The following is a 24,497-nucleotide window of genomic DNA, read 5'->3' as shown; positions in this document are numbered from 1 at the left end:
CGGACATGACTGAGCACAGCCACACACAAGGTACAATAATTTTGTCCTTTGCATGAGATGTCCTGACTTTCCCCAAGCAATTGGACCCCTAGATATTCCACATATTTAGCAATACTTTGAGCCTTTGTTGAATCTATCTCTCACTATCCAGAGTTCCTATGTCAAACCATAGCCTCCAAAGCACTTTCCCCTTCTTGCTCATCAAGTTCTTATTGCTTGTTACCTGATGTCATCGATATGGTGAACCAATATCATTTTCTGTGGAATGTTTAAATGGTCTAGGTCCCTTTCAACTATATCATAACACACAGCAAGAGAATTAATAGAGTCCTGGGTCAAGACCATAAATGCATTTAGTCATCCATTCCATATAGATGTGAACTGAAGGATGTTGAAGAGAATCCACTTCCCAGCCAAGGTTTATGTGCTGGTGGATGTAACCTGCTCTAGTAAAGAGACCACAGCAAACACTGCAGGTTCCGCGGGTTGTAACTTGGTTCAGTTGACAGGAATCCATCATAATTTGCCATGATCCTTCTTGGTTTTTAAGGAGACAAACTTGTAAATTGAATAGGTATGAGTGGGCACCACTACTCCTATACCTTAAAGTCCTTTACGGGGGCACTAACCTCTGCCGTTCCCCTTGGATGCAATGTTGGTTTTCATTTACTGTCTATTCTGAAAGAGGTAGCTTCAAGCACTTCTACAACATTTATTACTGGTTAAAAAAAAAAAAAAACTGACATGAGAATTCTTCCAGCTGCCAAGTATAGCATTTCCAATTGTACATTTAAAAATTAGTGAGACTTCTCTGGAGGTCCAGTGGTTAAGACTCCACACATCCACTGCAGAGGGTGCAGGTTCAATCCCTGGTCAGGGAACTAAGATCCCACATGTCACATGGTGCAGCCAAAAGTTTTAAAGAAGAAAAAAGAAATTAGAGCACATGGGCCATTTATCACTTGGCCTGTATATTTCCCTTCCCTCCCCTAACCCAGCGGCCATATTATTTGGAAGGGGTTCCTGGGAATCAGCAACATTTTGGGCCCTATCAAATTTCCCTTGAAGGTATTTCTGCATACCGCTGTCTTCCCATGTATTTTGTGTCTGGAGACTCATTTTCTATTAGCCGTCTCCAAAGATCCATATGGTCAGCACCAGCCCCAGGCTGTCGCTGTTGCCCATTGCACTAATTCTGACTACCTTGCTTGTGATTGCTAAGTGTTGCCATCTGGCCTCGGCATTTATTGGCCACAGCCACCCTGGTCGAGAATGAGGGGCATAAATAACATCCTGGCCTAAGTGGGGCTCATTTGGCTGAGGACCATTTTCTGGAAAAGGGGGATGCTATTAACTGCAAATCCTGAGGCATGAAAACTCTGGACAAGTGAAGGGGTCTGGGCCGGCTTCCACAGAGTCCACAACTATAATATTTGGCACCAGGACAGTAACTAGTGAAGCATCCAGGCACCCCGCTGGCCTGGGAGTTCTGTCCCTTCCCCACACCACCTGCTCCAGACAGAACTGCCAACACACGCTCATCAGAGACTTCAGGGCAGGCAGAGCGCTTATGAGTTCCTCAAGCATGAGGCTGGAAAAACAAGCAGACCAGCATCAAGGGATTACCTGTAAAGACAGGCTTGCTTGAGCTGTTCAAAGAGAAAAGACAAATATAGTATTCAGATGGTGGTTTACAAGGGCTGAAATCAATGGAAATTCTATGCCTCTTGGTACATTTGAACATCATCATGGACTCACTAGGCTCTCTGGGACTCTTTCCTGTGAGAACAAGCTGGGACCTGGCATGGAGCAGCTCATAAACCTAAGATTTTGAGGCCTAAGTCACCCTCTGCTAAACAATATTAAATTCTCAAAAGCAGCTTTCTAATGCTTTGTCTTTAAATGCAGGTGTTGTTAAAACTTGATCTAATTGTGAAACTCCTGTACTTGTCACACCTGAGTATGTGTCAGTTTAAAAACTAGAAAAATTTCCCCCTTACTCATAAAGATGGAATTATTAATATTTTTCCTATAGTGAATATATTTTGATGAAACCAAATTCATCACACGGTATAACAAAGGATTTCGTGCTTGTCATTAAAACTTAAGACATTCTGAAATTTCTGGAAGACATCGATGGTTCAGGGGGACTAAACAGGATATTTGAAATGGAGGTTTACAGTCAGCAGATTTACATGGTAGAATGATGGCCATGAATCTCTGGACCTGCATATATTGTACAAAGAGGAGTTAAGGTTGGAGGTTGTATTCAGGTTGTTAAAATAGAGAAGGTTGCCTGCATTAACCCAGGTGGGCTGAATGCAATCACAGGGGTCCTTAAAAGAGCCAGTCTGGAGAGGGTCTCTCACTAGAGAGACCAGAAGCAGAGAGATACAATGTTGCCACTTTGAAGATGGAGGAAGACATCCAAGAAGCAAAGACTATGGGTGACCTGGAGAGAGCAAGGAAATACATTCTCCCTTGGAGGCTCCAAAAGGAACACAGTTCTTTTTTTTTTTTTTTAATTTATTTTTGACTGTGCAAGGGCTTTCTTTAGTTGCAGTGTGTGGCTTCTAATTGAGGTGCCTTCTCTTGTAGCACACAGGCTTAGTTGCCCCTTGGCTAGTAGGATCCTCCCAGAATTGGCAGAAGGATCCTTAACCACTGACCCATCAGGGCAATCCCAGGAACACAATTCTAACAATACCTTGATTTTAGCTTACGGGAAAATGGGTATCAAATTTCTGAATGCACAAGTGAAAGAAAACACATTTTTAAGCTGCTACATTTGCAGTGGTACAGCAGCAACAGAAAACTAATACAAGATTGTTCTGGAAATCAAGAACATGCTATATCGATGCCTTTGGATAATCCCTTTGGTCTAGAATAATTTTTTACTGCTTCTGTGTGGGAGCATAGACGGACTTGCTGGGGGCAGATAGAGGAAAAAGAGGATGCGACTCGGCATGTAAAGTGAAAATTTGGAGGGAGAAAGGAAAAAAAATAAACACTTTGTGTATACAGCAGTCAAGGAGGTGTTAAGTTCAACGCAAACTAACCTCCTTTCATCAGTGGATCGGAATAAAGGCGATTTATGATGCTACTTCGATATTTTCATTGTCCCTTTTTCACGGACATATCTTATGTGTTTTAAGGAGCTTATGTGTTACTGGTTGTAATTTTTGTTATCTGCAGATTTTTAAGATTCTCTAAACAAGATGTGGGTACATAACAATGATGAGGTAAATTGTGTGCATCAACAATTTTGAAAAGTATAAATATCTCTATATCGAGAAAACCTGTCAGCTAAGGACCACTGGAGAAAGCCACCTGAGTTATTGTTGAAATAGATTTCTCAATAAAATTCTTTTATTTAAAAATTTAAAAATCGTCTAGAAGCAATTATTTTGAAGATGCCACCAGAGGGCGCCCTAATCTTTGTAGACGATAAAAGCCCAGCCACTCAATACTTCCCAGGGAACTTTTATTTTGACCAAGCAACATTGCAGGGCAGAAAACGAACAGGAGCAGAACATTTCCACTGTTTCCCATGTCATTTTACTAGACATATTTTCTCCTGTTTTTATTTTTATCTGAAAAGTCATCCTCAAACACAGAAAGCAGGAGAAATGAGTCATGCCTCTTTTTTTTCAGTTCGTTCCAAGAAGGGAGATGAGAGTACAATGAGATTGAAGGTATCGTTTTGACATTAACATTTGCCCCCAAACATCATGCAGTGCAAAAAGTCACATCCGCATCATGCAAGGATGTTAAAGGACATGGTGGAATAAAATCCTGGGCTTTATGATGAGATGTTCATCATCTCCCTGGGGCAGGCGTCCCCTTTTGGATTCAAGGTAAAGAAATATCAAAACAGGGCAGCGAAGTCTTCTCACAGCACGAGAAACAGAAGTATTATTCAAAATGTAGAATCCATTTCTTCTTCGTTTTCTCTGTGGTCTGTGGTGATGTGTGCAAGGGTGAAGATGTAGAAAAGGCTTCCTGTCTCACAACACACAGAAACAAGTTCGTTTTCTTGTTCACTGAGACAGCAGCTCTGGGTGCTAGAGGAATGACTGATCCACCTCAGTCCATTTCCTATGAGTTGTTAAAATCTAGTTTCGGGGGCTTCCATTTTTGTGACATATTACAAAACCCTAGGTAGGCAGTCACTCCACATTTATAGGACTCTATTTCTCTTATATATAACTATACCCCCCCCCAAAAAAAATTGGATGGTGAAGCCAATTGGAAAACCCCAATCAAATATCAAATATTAGACCGAAGAGGAGATCCATCCTCAAACTTCATTTAGACACGGCAGCTTTGCAACACAGAGTGACTATTGGGTGGCCCCCTTCTGCACCTAAATTACTCACTCAATCTTCTGTGGACTTCATCAAAATATTATCTTTCAACTGGAATATCATACAAAGAGGTATATGTCCATAAATTTATATATGGCTGGAACTGGTACAGCACCTCTCCTCAAAAGACTTAAAAGTGTCTGGTTCATCTCTGTGATACTGCTTGTGATTTAGAGGCTGTCTGAGGAAATTAGCATAATTACATAAAAAAGAACTCAGAGGAACTTAAGGTCCTAACCCTTAATCACTAAGCTCAGTGTCTGGCATCTCCTGACACGTTTTAAAAAGGAAAAATAAACAGATCTCTTTCATCCAAGGATCTCACAGCTCCTACCAAGCAGTGTAATTTACAGAAGGAAGGAAAGGAAGCAGGATGGTAAGTTATGCCCCAATCCACAGCCAGCCCAGCTGCAGAGCAGTACGGGAGGAGCGGTAAACTTTCAGGCCACGAGGAAGAGACTGAACTCAAGAAACAGGGGCCCTCAGGTTTCTGGTGGATGACCTCAGGGAATCCACCATGGCCCTGTGCCCACGGCAGTGCAAGGGCACGTACAGTCCAGTTCACCTGCTGGGTCCCCACACCACTGCACAAGGCAGAGATGGAGGGAGACTCACGTCCTGGCCACAGCACGTGGGGGTCTCCCCAAGGCACCTCATCCTTGGCCAGAAGGAGGAACGATAATCCACAGCCATCCCCAATATTACAGAGATCCCTCTGGAGGGGGAGGGGGAACCTGAAATACATCCATTTGCAAACTACTACAAAGTGCTACTTAAATCTAAGGCACCATCGTTTCACCTTGACCTCTGACTCCAGCACAACTGCTTTCCCAGGCTTGCTTCCTGCAGTCTTCACAATAGTGTGCTTTAGAGCCTTTGTCCAAGGCTGTAGGCCTGGGGTGTGACACAGAGACTGTGACACAAGTAAGGATTGCTCAAAGCAACAGACATCCGCCATGTGAGGGACACGACTCGGCAGCTCCTGCAGCGGGCCAGTCAGTGAGAGTGTCACATCACGCACCAGGCAAACAGTGGAGGGCAGCAGTCCCCCGACCCACAACAACCCGAGAGGAGTCCAAGCCAGATCCCAGTCCACGCCAGGTGCCGCGGGTTCAGACCCAGTTATTCTCAGAGCTTCTCCGCTTCCTGAGTGGTCATGGTGGTGTGCCGTTCCACAGCACTTGACCACAGATCTCTTTTATCCAAGGATCTCACAGCTCCTAACAAGCAGTGTACTTTACAGAAGGAAGGAAAGGAAGCAGAATGATAAGTTACACCCCAATCCACAGCCAGCCCAGCAGCAGATCAGTATGGGAGGAACAGTAAACTTTGAAAACAGCAATGGGTGTAGAAATCTCCCCTTAGACCCACATGAAACAGCCCCAAATCCATTTCAGAGATGGTCCAGTCCTCAGGAATAAATCGGAAGTAATCCAATTTTCTCAGTATCCCTCAGATCAGAAAAAATGGCTTCAGGCCCAGAGACTTACTGGCGTTACTTCTGAAGAAAGTCACCCCTCTCTTCTCACTTCTCTTGCCCTCCTCTTCGACCACAGCTGAAGGTGGGAACTCAGAGCTGCAGCCCCCCCTACTTCCTAGCACAACAGAACACAGAGCGAACACATCCCCAGAAGGGAAGTCACAAGTGAGCAGGTGAGTCTGGTCTAGAAGAGCTGGGTGCAAAATCCTGCAACTCAATTTTAACTTTCATGGGGGGTTCTGCAACTGTTTCAACTAACAAAGCAAAAACGTGTCAACTGACTTCACCTTGAAAAGTAACTGAAAGACTAAGTCATCTCACGGATCTATTTTGCCTTTAAACTGGAGTGGTATCTGCTACTGCTGCTAAATCACTTCAGTCGTGTCCAACTCTGTCTGACTCTGTGCAACCCCATAGATGGCAGCCCACCAGGCTCCATCGTCCCTGGGATTCTCCAGGCAGGAACACTGGAGTGGATTGCCATTTCCTTCTCCAATGCATGAAAGTGAAAAATGCAAGTGAAGCCGCTCAGTCGTGGCCAACCCTAAGCGACCCCATGGACTGCAGCCTTCCGGGCTCCTCCATCCATAGGATTTTCCAGGCAAGAGTACTGGAGTGGGGTGCCATTGCCTTCTCCGGGAGTGGTATCAGTGGACTTGAAAAGGTCAGTTACATGTATATTAATGAAAAATCACAGTAAAGCATTAGAATATATCTGCAAGCTGTTGAAGCACTTCCACCTGGGGAAAACTGGTTTGACGTTTATAGGGTGGTGCTGGAAACTAAAGAGAAATAAGGCAGAAGAACATATATCATAATATCCTTTCCTCCATGATTATTTCAGCTTTTCTCACCACTTTGTTTCCATTGCAAACCCTGAACAATCCACCTTCTGATTACAGGAAGAATTTGACCTGTATGCAGGTCAAGAAGCAACAGTTAGAACCAGACGTGAAACAACGGGCTGGTTCCAAACTAGGAAAGAAGTACATCAAGGCTGTGTATTGTCATCCTGCTTATTTAACTTATATGCAGAGTCATCATGCAAAATGCCAGGCTGGATGAAGCACAAGCTGGAATCAAGATTGCCAGGAGAAATATCAATAACCTCAGATACCCAGATGACACCACCCTTATGGCAGAAAGCAAAGAGGAACTAAAGAGCCTCTTGATGAAAGTGAAAAGGGAGAGTGAAAAAGCTGGCTTAAAACTCAACATCCAAAAAAACGAAGATCATGGCGTCTGGGCCCATCACATCATGGCAAATAGAGGGGGAAATGGGGAAACAATGGAAACATGAAGAATTAGATGCTGCTAATTATAGGCAGAATCAATGATAATTTCTAGAGTAAAGAGGATGAAACACCAGGCTTCAAACCAGAAGCTTCAGGGTCCAGCCTAAGGACCTGAATGGTTCCTTCTCTCAGGGTTAACAGTTCCACCTGGGGCAACAGCACCTAAATGCTCACTGGGTCAAACTGACCAGCTTGGCCTTTATCTCTCAGAAGCTTCTAGTATTACAACGTGCTTTTTGTTTGGTTTAAAGTTGTTTTTTGTTTACAAAGTATTGAGACCTCTTAGTAAAGCTTAGGGAAATTTTCAACAACTATTTCCATTTAGCTTGCAGATAAAATTCGGAGGTGGGGGGCGGGTATTTCCATTTGAATGTCAAGCCACACACTCTGACACTACAAAGCCAATGAGGTTGTGTTGACAATTTGCTCGAGGTCAGGCTGAAATGGGTCTCTGATGTGGTTATTCTTATGGAGAGAAGTATTCATGGTGATTAGTGAGTGGAGATTTGCCTCTCATTTCTCTAATAAAATGAGTTCCCTTTAAGCGTATTAGTCTAATAGTCTTCAGAAGACTGCATTAGTTGTGCTTCATTTGGTTTAGGATGTGTGGGCATAAATGGCATAAACCTTAAAGTGTATTTACTAGAAGGGATGATGTAAAAGGAAAGTCCTTTTCTGGTTAGGAGAAAGGTTTACAACAAATAGAAACCTAAGCGTTCTGGGGACAGAGACAGAAGCAGAGAGAAAAGCCAAAAAATAAAGATTATTATTAGCAATGCATGCCCTACATTTATCCCACAAGATTTCCTGAGCATTCCTCAGACATTATAGTGCAATATCATAACTCCAGTGTACCCATAGTATTTCTATTTTTCTCAAGCAAAAAGTATATACTTTGAAATATATACTGAACAAAACATACCATAGTATATAGCCTCTTTTAAGACATTAGTAATCTGAACTTCTATAAATATCTTTAAATAACAAACATATTATAGATAGCTATTCACATAGGACACAGTGACACATAACCATACAAAAATAAAACAATCATCTTTTAACTCTTTTTTTTTTTTTTTTTTGGAGTAAATTTCAGACACCAGAATCACCTTGTCAATATGGATCCTGGGGATCGCGGATACACATTTATTTATTTAATGGCCATGTTGTGCTTTTTGTGGGATCTTAATTCCCCGACCAGGGGTTGAACCTGAGCCCTCGGCACTGCGAGCATGGAGTCCTAACCACTGAACCACCAGGGAGCTCCCTGGATGTACATTTATACCATGCATAGCTACTGCACCCAAGGGCCATGGCAGGAAACATTCCTCGCTGGATGTATTACTACGTCCTGGTTCAGAAAAGCTTAGGTCGGAATAGAGGTGTCCGAGTGTGATGAGAGAGTTGTCTTTAGCTGTTCCGTGGAAAGGACACATGAATCAGGTCCCCGACCTCAACCCAAAGTGTGAAAATATTAAGCTGTCCTTTGAATGAGTGGAATACAGAACACGTCTCTTTCTTGAGCGTTCCCATACACCATTTGCTATGAAACATTTCTCAACACATGGGAAAGGCACCACCATTCTGGACCAAAGGCAAGGAATTTGGGTTCCATGATGCCACATCTGTCCTGCTCCGGGTGCTCTGTAGAAAGCATTCCTCCACTCAAAAGGTGATTTGGGGAACTCAGCTACCCAACCAGATGGAATATGTACATTCTTCTTTTGGAAAATGGAATATTTCTATGAAGAAGTATCCCTGGTCAAAAGTGATCCAGCCCGTGGAATGCTGTCCTTCTCTTGAGAACAAGAAACAGAAAATATGGTTTGCATATCCCACCTAGAACCCAGCGTGGTCGGGAGTCCCAGAAGGAATACAGACACTGTTTTCTCAGCTGAACTCCATCCCTCCAGTCCGATGCGAGTACTGGAATTGGTGAGGCAGCATCATCATTTGTTTTCATCCCAACCGCATCCCTCCAGGAGGAGCTGGTGTTTCCAGGAACTGGGTTTCAGTTTTCCTTTACAAGGAAAAATGTTAAGCTCTCGCAACGTCTTGAAGAGTTGCCTGAGGGGTAAGACAGGAGAGGAGAGCATCCTGGCTTGTTTTCAAATAGAATTTTCAAGGCGGGCAGAGGAAGGTGGTTTCTGGGGGGAGCCTTCGGAGGCAGACGTGGGGGTTCGCCTCTGCTGATGTTGCTGATAGATGTCCTGGATCAGCAGGGTGTTCATGAGTTTCCACTCCCTATATTTCCTGGCTGTCAGCTTCGGATCATCCAGCAGCTGGTTAATCATGGCCAGGTCATGTTCTTTACACTGTCCAAGTAGGAAAATAAAAAGAGACACAGAGAGAGGAGGGTGAGATGTGATAGCTATCTTAACTTCAATAAACCATCTTCAGCCTTTTGCAAATAAAGGCACATATACCTTGACTGTAAAATTATCAAAATGTTTTTACACACTAATATTCAAATTCTACAACAATCCTAAGAGACATGGCAGGACATGTGCCCATTTACATAGGCTAAGCACAAAGAGGTAAACATCCCACACAAGGCTTGGGGGAAGAACTGGACACAAAACCAAGGTCTCCTATGTCACTGTTTCCTGATTAATCCAGTATTCCACATCACAGTCATATTTCTATCTCAGTGTGAGCTTTATTCCTCCTGGAATGGGTAACTGTATAGCCATGTTGTTGACCACACAGTACTTATCCTAAGACATAAGACAGTACAAAATGTCTCTTTTTTATTTTCTATTATATTGCACTAATTTTAAATAAATTTCACACATTTATTTAATGTATACAGATTACATAGGTAAGCTATCTTTTTATTCAAAGAAGATATCATTAAACTTCCATCCAAACAATGTGTATTTCAATGATGCCAATAGTCTATTCATATCATTTCACCCTGCCTCCTCCGCAACCAGTGACACACATTTCTGAAATGTCTGTCTCAGGTTAGGGGACTTTTCTGTAGTGAAGGAATGGAATGAAACATAAGACATATCAGTCTCCACATTCAAAAAAAAAATTTCTCAGCCTAACACATTTATCACAAATCTATTCCTGCTTCCTCCATCTCTGTGACCGTAATCCCAATCTGGGATATAAAGTCTCACCTATCACACTTAATCTGCTGCTACAGCCTCCCAAGTGAGGTTCCTGCCCCCAGTCCCCACTTTGTATCCACCCTCTGTCCGACAGTCCAGGGAGTCCCCCTGAAATTCTGAGCCCTCTTAATGGTTCCCCTTCTCGCCCAAGTTTCCACGGACATGAGCCCACTTGTTGATTCTCCACTTGCTTCTTCCTTTCCTCTCTAGGAGTATTGACATGGGTTTTCTCCCCCATACAATGCTGCTTCACCACCCCAGGACATGTCACACAGAGAACCTTCTTCACCCTTCTTCACCTGCTGCTGCTGCTGCTGCTGCTAAGTTGCTTCAGTCGTGTCCGACTCTGTGCAACCCCATAGATGGCAGCCCGCCAGGCTGCTCTGTCCCTGGGGTTCTCCAGGCAAGAACACTGGAGCAGGTTGCTATTTCCTTCTCCAGTGCATGCATGCATGTTAAGTCACTTCAGTCGTGTCCAACTCTGTGCGACCCTATGGACAACAGCCCACCAGGCTCCTCTATCCACAGGATTTTCTAAGCAAGAATACTGGAGTGGGTTTCCATTTCCTTCTCCACTTCTTCACCTAGTAGACTCTAATTCCTAGAATGATTTTCACATGGAATATTTCCCAATCTCTCTCTCTCTCTCTTTTTTTTAATGGATCTTACTACAGCTCATGAATGTACATTCACTTCAGGCAGAGGACCTCCTTCACCTAGTCGACTCTAATTCCTACCTAGAGTGATTTTCACATGGAACATTGCCCAATCTCTTTTGTTGTTTTTTTTTAATGGATTTTACTACAGCTCATAAATGTACATTCACTTCGGGTATCATGCTCTCCAAAAAACTGAACCCCCAGATTGAACTGAGAAGCTTTTTTCATGCTTGCATGCCTTCCAATGCTTGGAACCCTCTTAGAACTTATCACATCACACTTAGATGTTCATGGGTCTGTCACGTCGTCTATTCTAAAGCTTCTTAAGGAAGGCGACAAGGAACATATTTTATTCATTCCTGTATTCCCCGTATCTCACACAGTGCTGAGGGCCAGGTAGACATTCAGTTATGAACTATCTCTGCTAGATCCGGGGCAGGATGTGCATAGGTAAGCATTCACTACTGTGCTTACTGGTCCAAGTTCAAATGCATGACCACTGCCATTAAGCGGACTCGCACGACTATTCAGTAACTGTGTTTTCTCATCCCTTTTTTCTCCCACTCCCCTAAATGACTATTTCAGAGTTTCTCATTTCTGCTCAGATCTCATCCCCAATCCTCCCCTGTAGCTGATGACCCTGCTCTTTATTTTTTTGAGGAAATGGAAACAATCAGAAGAGTAGTTCTCCCAAGCTCCTAGTGCCTTCTATCTACATCAGCACAAGTACATGCTGCCTTCCTTCCTGTTCACTTGGGTGAAATGTCTGTGCTTCCAGCAAAGACCCATCTCTCTACTTGTAAAAGCATGTTCTTTCGTACATTTAAGAAATTTGCTCCAGCAATTCTTACCCCTTTCCTGTGACTCATCAGTTTCCCATCTCCAGGTGATCATTCTCACTGGCGTACTCATATGCTCTTATTTATCATAAAAGCCCTTCCTTGGCCCCCTTCTCTGCTTCCAATGTCCTTGTGCCTGCTCTTGTAGACCCACTGGCACATGAGTGTATTGTTTGTGCTCTACATTCAGCTTTAACTTATGCTTTATTTGGAGTGTTTTATTATATTTTCTTGTCTTCTTCTTTTCCTGTTTCTAAATTGACTGGAGTAACATGCATTTCAAGGGAAAAGGTTCACACACATAGTAATCTGAGTAGTGAGATTTATCATTTTGAACCACAAAAGCAAGGGTGTGGTGATAAACGGAGGTTAAAAGATATTTTGGGGTTTCAGGAAGGAGAGAAAAACTGTGCAGAAGGAAAGTAACCAAAGAGGAATAACAAGGAGGTTGACCAAGACCAAGAAACAGAGGAAAGAAAGGTTAGTAAGTAAAGTGGGTAACTAGGAAGGACTGCCAGAAAGTCAAGCAAAGCCAAGACAGTTTTCTCTCTGAGTCCCACATCAACACTTCAGAAAACAATCTTTCCCACCCAAAAAAATATGCTTCTATTCTCTAGTCTTACCGTAGTACTATCATAAGTAGTCACTTAAGGAGTTTCACTTCGTTCTTAAGAAATCTTGATATCTGTCCAGAGAGTGATCCTAATATGCTATTGAAGAAATTATTAATTAAGATCTTGGCAGATCAACAAAATTTGGAAAACTGATTTTTTCAAGGCAAAAATGAATTCACCACCCCTCTAAAGGGGATAAAAGGTTTTAGGAAAGGATCTCTTCAACTTTGGGCTAACACTTCTCATATGGTTTCTAGCTCTAAATAATTCAAATTTCTTCCCATTCAGCTCAAGTCTGTGTTAGTTCCTTTATGGATAAAAGAAAAAAACCGTAGATAAGAATAGAGAGGAAGGAAATTAGCAAAACAATAAAACTCTCTGAGCTCCTTCCTAGACTTGGCAACCCAGGGTCAAGAGCATCAGGCAAAAAGCCCTGCTTCTCCCCTGTAGAGCAAGAGGCTTGCTGAATGCTTTGAACTACTTTTACAACATCCTTCTGGTTTTCTGGCAGGCAGGGTCTGATAGAATTCTGAAAAATACCATCCTTTCATTTTTTAACTCCAACTATTCAGTGCATGGTTTGTATCAAGACCTAAGCATTGGAAATGGATTCTATCAGAGCAGTTGGGCAAAGAAAGGTCTGTTCCCCTTCAGATACAAGTGAGGGTAGTTTTCGGAGAAAAGTTTCACTTGGACTCATTAATCATTTCATTAATCATTCATTTAAAAATAAAGACAGGCTTAGCCAAAAGTCAGGGGAGGTGGAGCTCTCAGAGACGGTTAAAGATCTAAAGATCTCTAGTGTGTGACACAATAGTTTGCTCAACTTCCTAAAAGAACTTCTATAAAGAGTATTCATTCCAATACAATCCCAGTGCAAGGATTTTTCTTTATTTCTGGAACGTGCCTACACTACTATAAACATTATTATTAAAATAGTTTGCTTGCTTCTGCATGAAACTGTTCTTTTTTTTGGCTTGTCCACACTCCAGCTTAGAAGTATTTTTTTATATATTTATATTGCAATGTAATATACACAGAGCAAAATGTACACATAAAGTCTGTGCTTAATGAAATCATCACAAAAAGAACACATTTGTGTAACCACTGTTACAGTCAAGGAAAGACTCTTATCGGGCACTTCAAAAGCTTTCCTATGGTCCCGCCCAGTTTATATCCTCACCTTTTCCTCAAAGGTGACCACTATCCTGACAGCTTGAGTTTTAAAGACAGAACTCCCCTGGTGGTGGAGTGGTTAAGAATCCCCCTAACAATGCAGGGGACATGGGTTCAATCTCTGGTCCAGGAAGATCCCACATGGCCCAGGACAACTAAGCCCGTGTGCGGCAACTACTGAGCCCTAGAGCCTGAGAGCTACAGCTACTGAACCTGTGTGCTGCACCTAAAAAAGCCCACACGTCTAAAGCCCATGTTCCACAACAAGAAAAGCCGCTGTGATGAGAAGCCTATGCACCGCAACTTGAGAGTAGCCTACATGCAGCAATGGAGACCTAGGGTAGCCAATAAATAAATGGAAAAAAAAAATTAAGATAGTTAAAAGAAAATTATTCTGGTAGCTTTCTGACATGAATAAGCATGCATGTACCAAATGATCATTCTTTAATGAAGAGGCTGATGTTTTGTTTTGTTTTTTTTCAACAAGGTCAATTTCCATGTCATCCTGCCTTCTGACCTCGTAGGAGGTTCACAGAAATACACAATGTGGAATATATCTCATCAGCCCCAGCCTAAGGGATCTGTGGAAAGGCCTTCTTTTCAGAGATGTTCAGAGAGTGCAGTTGGGTGGGGCAGAGAGCCCCTGAAATGATCCAGCGTTCCTTGCTCCCTGGGATTCATGCCCTTCTGTAATTCTCCTTCTTGACTGTAGGGAGGCTGACCTAGCAATTTGCTTCTAATGAATAGAACGCTGTAAATGCAATGTGACGTCTCTCCTGAGGCTGGGGTACGACCCACCCTGCTTGCTCACTCTCCCCACCTTACTCGCTCTGCAGGAAGTCAGCTTCTACTTTGAGAGCTGCTCTGTGAAAAGACCCACATGGGAAGGAACTGGGGGTGGCCTCCAGCCCATAGACAGTGAACAAATGAACAACTGAGACTGTCAGTCCGACAACCTGTAAGGAACTGAACTCTGCTGTGAAAGAGTTTAGAGGCACACCTTCCCCCAGTGGAGGACTATGGATAGCCCCGGCTGGTGCCTGGATTATAGCGTCATGAGAGACATGGAAGCAGAAACACTGAACCAGACCTTAGCCAAAGTCCTGACTCCCAGAAACTGTGAGACAATAAATGTCTAGTACCTGGAGCTGCTATGTTTGTGGGTATTTTTGTCGCCTAGTTAGTAATTACTAAAACCTGGGAAGAAAAGAAAAATCTGTTGGATTCATCAATTCTGTGGCTATAGTGCATGAAGAACAAGAGGTCACAGAGAACCACAACTCTGCAAATATTGAGTTGGCAAAAAAAGTTCATTCGGGTTTTTCAGTAACATCCTAAGAAAAACCCAATGAACTTTTTTGGCCAACCCATGATGACAGACTATATTTGATTTTGAAAGGAGTGCTAGTGATGTTTTTCATCATTAAATGCTAGGGAAATTTCTCTACATTTGGGTTTTCTTTCTATAAATAAAATGTACCTTTGCCTTTTATTTTTCAGCTTCATTTTAGCAAGGTTTTTAGGGTGCTTAAGTTTTCTATAGATGAACAGGGACATCTGACTAAGAGTTACTCAGTCATCTTTGTTAGCCTTGTCTTTTTGCTTGCTGACATTTCTTCCCGGAAAAGGATTCACATTCATAAGATACAAAAGGACATGTACAAAACAGAATTAAATTTCAGGTCTGTCAAGGCTTTTCAGAATCTATAAATCTTCTGCTAATTCAGAACTATTTTACAAACTCTTCTGGCCTCCCCTTGTTTGTGCTGTTGTCTAAATGTGAAACCAGGATGCTCTTGCTACAGAGAACCCTTTCAGTTACAGGAGGCCCTAGAAATAGCTCCAGTACATCCTGTACACTGCCCCTTATTCTCATGATGAAATCCCCTGCTACCAGGAAGTATCTCTTTCCCACTGCCCAGCTCTCATGGTGTTTTGTAGCTTCAAATCCAACAGCTTGAAGTCTCTTAAATCTTTGCTGTCTCTAAAATGTAGACATTTTCTTCTGGATATAGTATAGAAGAATGGCCTCCTCTCATGAATCAGGTGAAATCCCAAGATCTTATTAAATATTACTGTGTACTCCTGCCAGTTGACTATCTCAGACTCTCTCTAACATTTATTATTCCAGGTAGAAGGGTACAAAAACAAATTACACATGATCCTTGCCATCTCGAAGCTTAATATTTGAGATTTTATGCAAGAGTGAATGCAAAAATCAAGGCCTATTGTAAAAACCACATTCCCTAGGGATTTAGGAATGTCAAGGGTCAACTCACCCTACAGAGACTATATTGGCTTTACTGCCTTTCCCCACCCTCTAGCCACATAAACACACCGTGGTTAGCATGGATTGTTCCACAAAACCAGCATTTTCTCACCCCACAGCCACAGAGTTCATCCACAATCTGGAATTTCTTACCTTTAATGTGCTATTCAAAGTTCGTATTTTGTGGAGTTTCTCATTTATGGATGGATTCTTGCACCGCTTGACAAAGGACTTTCTCAGCTCCTTTTTGGTTGAAGGTCGTCGGTCCCCAAGAGGAGACAGACTAGCTTGCTCTAACGATTTGTAGAGCTTCTCCATTTCATCATCTTCGGAGGCTTTTGTCTCTTCTATTAAAATAAAAAAATAACAATATGCCCAGTTAATCAAGGACAGAACATTTGACACTGTGGTCCTAAAACAAGATCCTCCTGACACCTTCATCTTAGACTTCCAGGCTCCACAATGGTGAGACGTACATTTGTCACAACAGCCCATGTTCCCTTTGAAGGCTCTAGGGCAGGATCTGCTCCAAGCCTCTCTCCCAGCTTTTGACGGTTCCTTGGCTTGTGGCAGCAGGACTCTTATCTTCACTTGGTGTCTTATGGTGTGCATGTCCCAATATCCCCTTCTATAGACACCAGTCATATTGATTAGGGGGACATCAATCTCTGATTTAGATGATATTTGGGTGAGACTCAGAGTTGACTTATAGTTGGTATTGGAATGGATTCAGACTTTTGGAGATGTTGAGATGAATTCAGTTAGGACTTCAACACAGGGATTTTTGGAAGGACAAAACTGAACCTATAATAGTACACCCTCTGTGCTGTGTGCTCAGTTGCATCCGACTCTTAGTGGCCCCGTGAACTGTAGCTCACCAGGATCCTCTGTCCATGGAATTTTTCAGGCAAGAATACTAGATTGGGTTGCCATTTTCTTCTATAGGGGATCTTCCCCACACAGGACTTGAACCTGTATCTCTTGCATCTCCTGCACTGGCAGGCAAGTTCTTTACCATTTGCACTACCTGGGAAGTATATACCCTGTAACCTCCCAAAATTCATGTCCCTCTCACAGGTAAAATACATTCATTCATCCTAACATCGCCAAAAGTCTTAACCCATTCCAACATCAACTTTAAGTCTGAAACTCTAAGTCAACTCTAAGTCTCATCCAAATACCATCTAAATCAGAGATTAGTGGGACTCAGGTGAAGCTTCATCCTAGGGAAAAATTCCTCTCCACCTGTGAACATATGAAACCAAACAAGTTCTCTGCTTCTCAAATACAATGGTGGGAGAGGAAAACCTTTACAAACCAATATACACCCTAAATAATGAGAACCATTGTCCCAGATTCCTTTTTAATGTCCTACCTAGAACCACACTTTGAAAGAAGGAATCTGCCTGTGGTCTGTGGCTTTGAGCAGATAATAATCATTTCTCATGCCACACACCCCCATTCTCTTCCTTAACCACGCCTCGCCAGCCTCAGCCCAAATGCTTCCAGTGGAGTGATTCTCCCAGGTATCCAGAGGGACCCTATATATTTAGCCAGTCCCATCGTGCTAGCCACAGTCACTGATCTAGGGATGCATATGGGTCTCAGATCAGGCCCACGGGGCCAAAGAGACTCAATTCTGAGACTTCAGTTTGGAGTATCAGGGAACCAATCTCCTTGTTTTCCTAAACTGAGCGATGTGATGATATGACCTGGAAGATTCCAGGAATCATGCCAAGAGTCATGAAAATGGAGCCAATCCATAGGATACAATTGAGACATGGATCTTGGTGATACTCTTAGTGTCATCTGAGCTCCTGGGAGCCAATCCATTGCCTTTGTTAAGGTATTCTGGATGTTGTCTTCAGTCATATGCAACTGAAAGAGTCTCGAATGATATAGAAATTTACTCAAAGAAAATCATCTCCTGTCGCTGCTTTAATTTCTCACTAAGAACTTCAGTCCTTTATTCACTTTGGTCTCTGAAAAGTCTTGGGAAAGATAGACAATAAGACTTTTTTTCTACCATGCAGTCCTTAGTTTTTTCTACGCATGCAGGAACCATGCGATTTGGTTCCTGTCCTGAGAACAGGATTGACAGAGGATCATATAGAAAGCATGGCCTTAGGAGAACTAAAAAACTGTCTCTCCAAAGAGGATAAAAAAGTCATACAATAGTCGTCTAGGAGCATCAAAATTAAGCACACTCACTTCCTTCACAGTTTACTCTTGTAAGATTAAGTGTCTTTAGGCAATGTTTTTTCCCCCTTCTACTACCAGAAAGTCCATAAGCATGCATAGTACTCTTTCATGAAATGGAGAGAAAAGATGTTGGGTTAACTTTGCAATTAAATTATAGTACTGGTCAATAAACTTCTTTGTTTTCTATCAAAATAATATCAAAAAAAGGGGGGAAATATTCAAAACTACATTCGAACACAGACTTTTTGGCTCAGTTGGTGCAGATATCAAAAGTAGGCTTTTGTCAATAAGCACATGAAAGGATGCTCAGTATCATTAGTCATTAGAGAAATGCAAATCAAAACCACAATGAGATACTGTGTCACACTCACCAGGATGGCTAAATTAAAAAGGACATAAGTGTGGTGAAACCAGAACATTAAAGTCCTTGGTGGAAATGTAAATTGGACCCCACTTTAGGAAACAATCTGGTAGTTTCTCAAAATTCTAACTGTAGAGTTACCATGTGTGTGTGCTAAAGCGCTTCAGTCATGTCTGACTCTTTGCAACCCTATGGACTGTAGCCCACCAGGCTCTTCTGTCTACAGGATTCTCCAGGCAAGAATATCGGAATGGGTTGCCATGCCCTCCTCCAGGGGATCTTCCTGACCCAGGGATCAAACCCATGTCTCCTGTGTCTCCTGCATTGCAAATAGATTCTTTACTGTGAGCCACCATATGACCCATCAATTCCATTTCTAACTATGTATTCAAGAAAATTAAAAACATACATTAACACAAAACTTGTGCATGAATGTCATGAAAGACACAAACAAAAGGTGCAACAGTGTAAATAAATGTTCATCAATTGCTGCAATATGGTACATGTAGGGAATGGAGTATTAGTCATTAAAAGAAACGAAGTACTAAGACACACAAAAACATGGATGAACTGCAAAAAATTCTTTGAAGTAAAAGGAGCCAGTCACAAAAGGCACATACCATATTGTCCATTTATAATAAAATTTCCAGAATAAACAAATCTATAGAGACAGAAAGTAGATTAGTGGTTGCCTGGGGCTGAGGAGGGGACAAGCAGGAATGACAGCTAATGTGTATGGGGTTTTCCTGTGTGGGATGTGACACACTTCACATCGGATTGTGGAGTCGCACAACTCTATGAATATATTAAAAACCACTGAACTGTTTTTCATATGTGAATTTTACGGTATGTGTAAGAAGCCACCTGCCGATGAGAAGAAGCAAGAGACACAGTTTCAGTCCCAGGGTCAGGAAGATCCCCTGGAGAAGGAAATGGCAACCCACCCCAGTATTCTTGCCTGAAAAATTTCATGGACAGAGGAGCCTGGTGGGCTACAGTCCATGTGGTCGCAAAGAGTCGGATACAACTGAGCCACTGAACAAGCATGCGTACGTGAAATATATCTCAATAAAGCTGTTAAAAATCAGGCTTTAATAAGATTATCATGATAACTGATGACATTTGCATAGGAAAAATACTAAGCTTGGTAATAGTCCTGGAGTTAAGCTGGAGACATTAAAAAGTGTTAAGAAATTGAAATTAAAAGACATCTGACTCCTAGAGGGTAACATCAGCATTGAGGACTCCATGAGTTTTCAGTCCCACAAGATCACAGTAATTTTATACATCTTTTTTTTTTACAGATAGGCAGGCAGGAGTCTACTTCAAATAAAGTCTGGATATATAGCTTTTATGGCTTCCCTGGTGGCTCAGACAGTAAAGAATCTGCCTGCAATGAAGGAGACCCATGTTCAATCCCTGGATTGGGAAGATGCCCAGAAGAAGGGAATGGCTATCCACTCCAGTATTCTTGCCTGGAGAATTCCATGGATAGAGGAGCCTGGTGGGCTACAGTCCATGGAGTTGCAAAGAGTCGGACAGGACTGAGTGACTAACACTTTCATATAGCTTTTAATACCACAGTATTTTTAAAGTAATATATATTTAACAAATTTTAAGAAATCAGTGAAATAAGTATACAACAAAAATGAACAGAATGATTACTTTCTCTGTGTGCACCAAGATGCTCAGTTGTGCTACTAAAGACTGTGATAGAAAATAAAATTATTTTTGACTAGCATGTTAATTTGTAATTATGTCAGAGTAAAATGATTATAAGATCTTATATTTAACTTGACATACAGTAAATCGGTAAGGATGAAAATAAGCTTTAGGAGCTTGGAATAGCATGGCATAAAGTACATTCCCTCAATGAGAAAGAAGATGGCTTATTTGGATAATCTTATATTATTTAATATATTTTTATGAATATATATTACCTTTAAGTTTAAAAAAATCACAGATTATCTCCCTCTCCCCACCCACCCCAACATTCCCTTCTCTAAATTAAACTTCAGGGCACTACCCATGAGGATGTGGGTGTGGGTCTGTGTGTGTGTGTGTGTGTGTGTGTGTGTGTGACTTGCTCCTCCTAGAAATAGTGGAACTTTCAAATTAACACGTAGGTACAGTGGACCTTTTGCCATTACAAAAAGTTAATACAATTTACCTAAAATATGACCAAACAATGTTCAAAAAACAAACACTTTCTCATTGGGATTCACTTAGAAATTGGAGATAGTAGTAAGGAGTGAGTATATTCAAAGAAAGTGTTAAGCTGCTGGAAAAATGGAGAAAAATGAATTCAAATTACCATTACCTTCTACCGCTCATCTCCTTGTCCTTCCTCAAAAGAAACCTGAGTCTAGAAAACTATATGTCTGACCTCTGATTACCCGATTCCAGAATCACTCACAAAGGTAAAGATGAGAAAATAATAATGATGATGTTAAGAGTCAAGAAAATACCCTGATGGCTTTCTTTGCATAATAATCTATGGAATACACAACATATTACTAGATATTCAGGGGTAAGACCTGTGACCCAACCTTGTCCACGACCTAGATGGGGATTTTACTCTATTTTACTGCTGCTAATGGCTGGTGCGTAGGTCTTCACAGGACCATAAACAGAAAACCCAATAAAAATGGAAGCAGATGATAAGTAGGAGCATAGGACCAAAAAGGACCCAAAGGGTACAAGCATATCAAAGACAGCTTGCGCCTGACCTCAAAGCAGAAATGAAAGTCTTTACTAGTCATTACATGAAGACTAGCACTGGTTGGCTAACCTTACAGGGCTACCTCCACATCTTTCAAAGGTTTTTCAATAAAGTAGCATTTTTTAAAATCTCCTTTTCATCTTTTTTTTAATGTAAATACTTTTCTAAATTCTAATTTCATATTAGAAAACACTAGATTATTCCCTTATTTTACCAGATTATAAAAAGAGCAAAATAACAAAAAATTATTGGCAGGAAAGGCATTTGGTCTCTCTCCCACTGTAAACAGAAGCCAAGTTCATTATCTTCACCTCCTTTGTCTTCTGTGGCAAAATAAAATGAATTTTGTCTGACAATCAAGTGTTTCCCATGCAATTGCTCTCCTTCCTCTCAAGTGCATATTTTAGTCTTCTTACATAAAATAACAGGACTTTAATTTTCTTCTTCTCATAAGGCACACTGTAGTCTATCTCATCAAGCCTCACAAGTTCCTTGCCGAGGAAGATGAAAACTATTTTTATATTACAGATGAGAAAAAATGTAGAGATTCTTGAAAAACAGCACGCAATCTTTCCAAAATGTAAATCGATGCAAAATTAGGAACAAGAGTTCAGTTCCACGCTGTGCAGGCCTGTGCAATTCTCGATGAGTTTCCTCCAACTTTAATAAGCAATCACCTAGGGATCTTGTTAAAATGTGGCTTCTGATTCACTCCAGGACAGCAAGCACTGAGATTTAAATTTTTAACGAGCTCCTCGGTGATGTCAGAATGGCTGGTCCCTGGACATTCTTTGAGTAGCAAGGCTGGGTTGCTTCCCAACAGCTAGTCACACAGAACCTGTCTCAGTTCATTGGAAGAGAAAGGGGCTGAAATTACAACCAGAAAGTTGGGACTCATCCAGAAAGCAGCATCTCTTTCTCTGAGCCATAGCTTAATTTAAAAAAAAAAAAAATCTGGCTTGCTCAAAGGAAGATCCAAGAATCCTTGCTCTAAAGCATCAGTATCTCACACATTGAATTGGTAGGAATTTGAGGTCAATGTTAGCAACCCTTTACTTCTGTTAGACTTGCTCAGAACGTCTGAAGGGGTCAGACATAAAACATTCTCCAAACTTAGGTTAATAATCTAATGATTTAGACTCAAGAAAGGGATGGTTGTATTTTGTTTTTTGGGTTTTTTTAACAAGACCTTTCTTGTTGACATGAGCAAAAGACAAAACAACACTTCTAACTAATTGTTACTAGTTCCTTCCTTTCCAAGATGATGCCAAATGCATGCACTCTTCTCTTGCTTCCTCCCACGTACTCAGCCTATTGTGTGCTTCTGATGGGACACACACGCTCCAGTAAGTCTGGAACTTGGTTGTCGAGAACACTGTATGAAGATTATCTCTTTAAATGCTGTACTGTCAACTTGGCCTCCCCCACTATCTTATTTTTGGCGCTTCCTTGTGCTTTCTAGACTGTGGGCTTTTTATTTTCTGTTCAGAACATAAAAGCCGACTTTAGGAGACAAGAGGGAAATTCACACACCATATTTCAAATCAGAATTTGAAAGGAAAACTTTTTGAGGTTGGAAAAATCTAAACTCTCTCCCAAGGAAGATAGTCATTCCTAAATATGAAACACTTAAAAAAAGTTTACATAGAAAACAGTATTTCCTGTTTCATATGCAGTGTTCTAAGTACTTGAGAAAAGAAAGACTATGGAAGTTACTTGTTACCAAGAGAAGATATAACTACACAGTCATTTGGACATTCAGACTTTAAGACTTTACAAATGTCATTCACTTTAGCACCTGACGAGCTTCCCTGGTGGCTCAGTGGTAAAGAATCCTGCTCCAAATGTAGATGGGGGTTCAATCCCTGGGTCAGGAAGATCCCCTGGAGAAGGAAATGGCAACCTACTCCAGTATTCTTGCCTGGAGAATCCCACGGACAGAGGAGCCTGGAAGGCTGTATAGTCCATGGGGTTTCAAAGAGCTGGACATGACTTAGTGACTAAACAACAATAGCACCTGATGCAAAGAGATTAAAAGCATTTTATAGGCTTCCTCTAGTTAATGATTCTGACGACTCTACATAATGCAGTCAAATTTAGAATCATCAGATCAGATCAGTCACTCAGTCGTGTCCGGCTCTTGGCGACCCCATGAATCGCAGCACACCAGGCCTCCCTGTCCATCACCAACTCCCAGAGTTCACCCAGACTCACGTCCATCGAGCCAGTGATGCCATCCAGCCATCTCATCCTGTGTCGTCCCCTTCTCCTCTTGCCCCCAATCCCTCCCAACATTCCTTCCAAAGAAATCCCAGGGCTGATCTCCTTCACAATGGACTGGTTGGATCTCCTTGAAGTCCAAGGGACTCTCAAGAGTCTTCTCCAACACCACAGTTCAAAAGCATCAATTCTTCGGTGCTCAGCCTTCTTCACAGTCCAACTCTCACATCCATACATGACCACAGGAAAAACCATAGCCTTGACTAGACGAACCTTTGTTGGCAAAGTAATGTCTTTGCTTTTCAATATGCTATCTATAATTTATGCAACTAAGATACATCTGGACAATTTATCTTACTCATAAGGATACTACTAACCAAGAATATTAGCATAGTATAATTTTAGAGACAGATTAACTATGTGTCTCTGCTGCTGTTAAGAAATAGCTTTTTGCTGGTGGAAACAGCTTTCATGTACTGAACTTTTAACTGTGTAACAGGCACTTTGTTAACTACTATACCAACATTATCTTAATACCTTTGTAACAACCCTACAAGGAAGTATTATTAATCCTAATATAAAGGAGAGAATGTCAAGACACAGAAAGATTAAAAACTTTGACCAAATTCACAAAGAAACAAGTCTAAGTTCTGATCCAAAACTCATTGCCTTAAACATTATGCTTCATGCTATAAAAATATTTGATACACTGTCTTTGAATGAAGTTCAAGGAAGAGGATTTCAAGTCAGATAATGCATAATTATCAAGACAGTAGCTGGCAAGGCCAAGGCTCAGATCCCTGGCCCCTCTACTCTGTCTTCCAAGGGAAAAGTCTCCACCCAAAGCCTCTGCTTCCGAGGTGCCCAGGTTTTATACCTTAAATTCTGTTCTCACAGGGCACTCAGTCCTAGGAGAGGAAATTCATAAGCTGGTCAGCAACTTAAGACACAGGCTGGAGAATCAGATTCTCTGCTTGGGTGTTTGAACCGGGCACCTAGGGATAATGAACCAGTTCACATCAGGAGCTATCATGGTAGGCTGGACCCCCAAAGACAACAAAGATATAAAGGCACAGAAATGGAGAATGCAAAGTCAGGGTCTCAAAAAATGATGGCAGGTAAAGGAAATTCTATAAGAGAAAAATCAAACAGATTGAGAGAAAGTCAGAGACAG

At 41.6% G+C, this 24,497-nt stretch overlaps 2 protein-coding genes across 5 annotated transcripts in view; one reads left to right on the top strand and one right to left on the bottom strand.

The window, feature by feature from the left end:
- The window catches only part of OPRM1 (opioid receptor mu 1), a 161,656-nt gene that overhangs the window by 81,096 nt on the left and 56,063 nt on the right, over window positions 1-24,497 (top strand). The gene's annotated exons all lie outside the window — the stretch shown is intronic.
- IPCEF1 (interaction protein for cytohesin exchange factors 1) overlaps window positions 7,126-24,497 on the bottom strand; it is a 167,928-nt gene continuing 150,556 nt past the window's right edge. For 3 of the 4 annotated variants that reach the window (XM_025294344.3, XM_006074356.4, XM_006074361.4), the window contains 2 exons: window positions 15,972-16,165; window positions 7,126-9,457 (listed from right to left, as the gene is read on the bottom strand). In XM_025294344.3, coding sequence (XP_025150129.1) covers window positions 9,251-9,457; window positions 15,972-16,165 — 401 coding nt within the window. In that variant the 3' untranslated portion in view covers window positions 7,126-9,250. Of the gene's footprint in view, window positions 9,458-12,382; window positions 12,470-15,971; window positions 16,166-24,497 lie in introns of all 4 variants that reach the window. The other variant, XM_025294347.3, reaches the window with a different exon arrangement.

The sequence above is a fragment of the Bubalus bubalis genome, chromosome 10 (genome assembly GCF_019923935.1).
Source record: "Bubalus bubalis isolate 160015118507 breed Murrah chromosome 10, NDDB_SH_1, whole genome shotgun sequence".
NCBI classification, from domain to species: domain Eukaryota; kingdom Metazoa; phylum Chordata; class Mammalia; order Artiodactyla; family Bovidae; genus Bubalus; species Bubalus bubalis.
The sequence above is the reverse complement of the archived record's forward strand: the minus strand, read 5'-3'. Positions and strand labels throughout refer to the sequence as shown.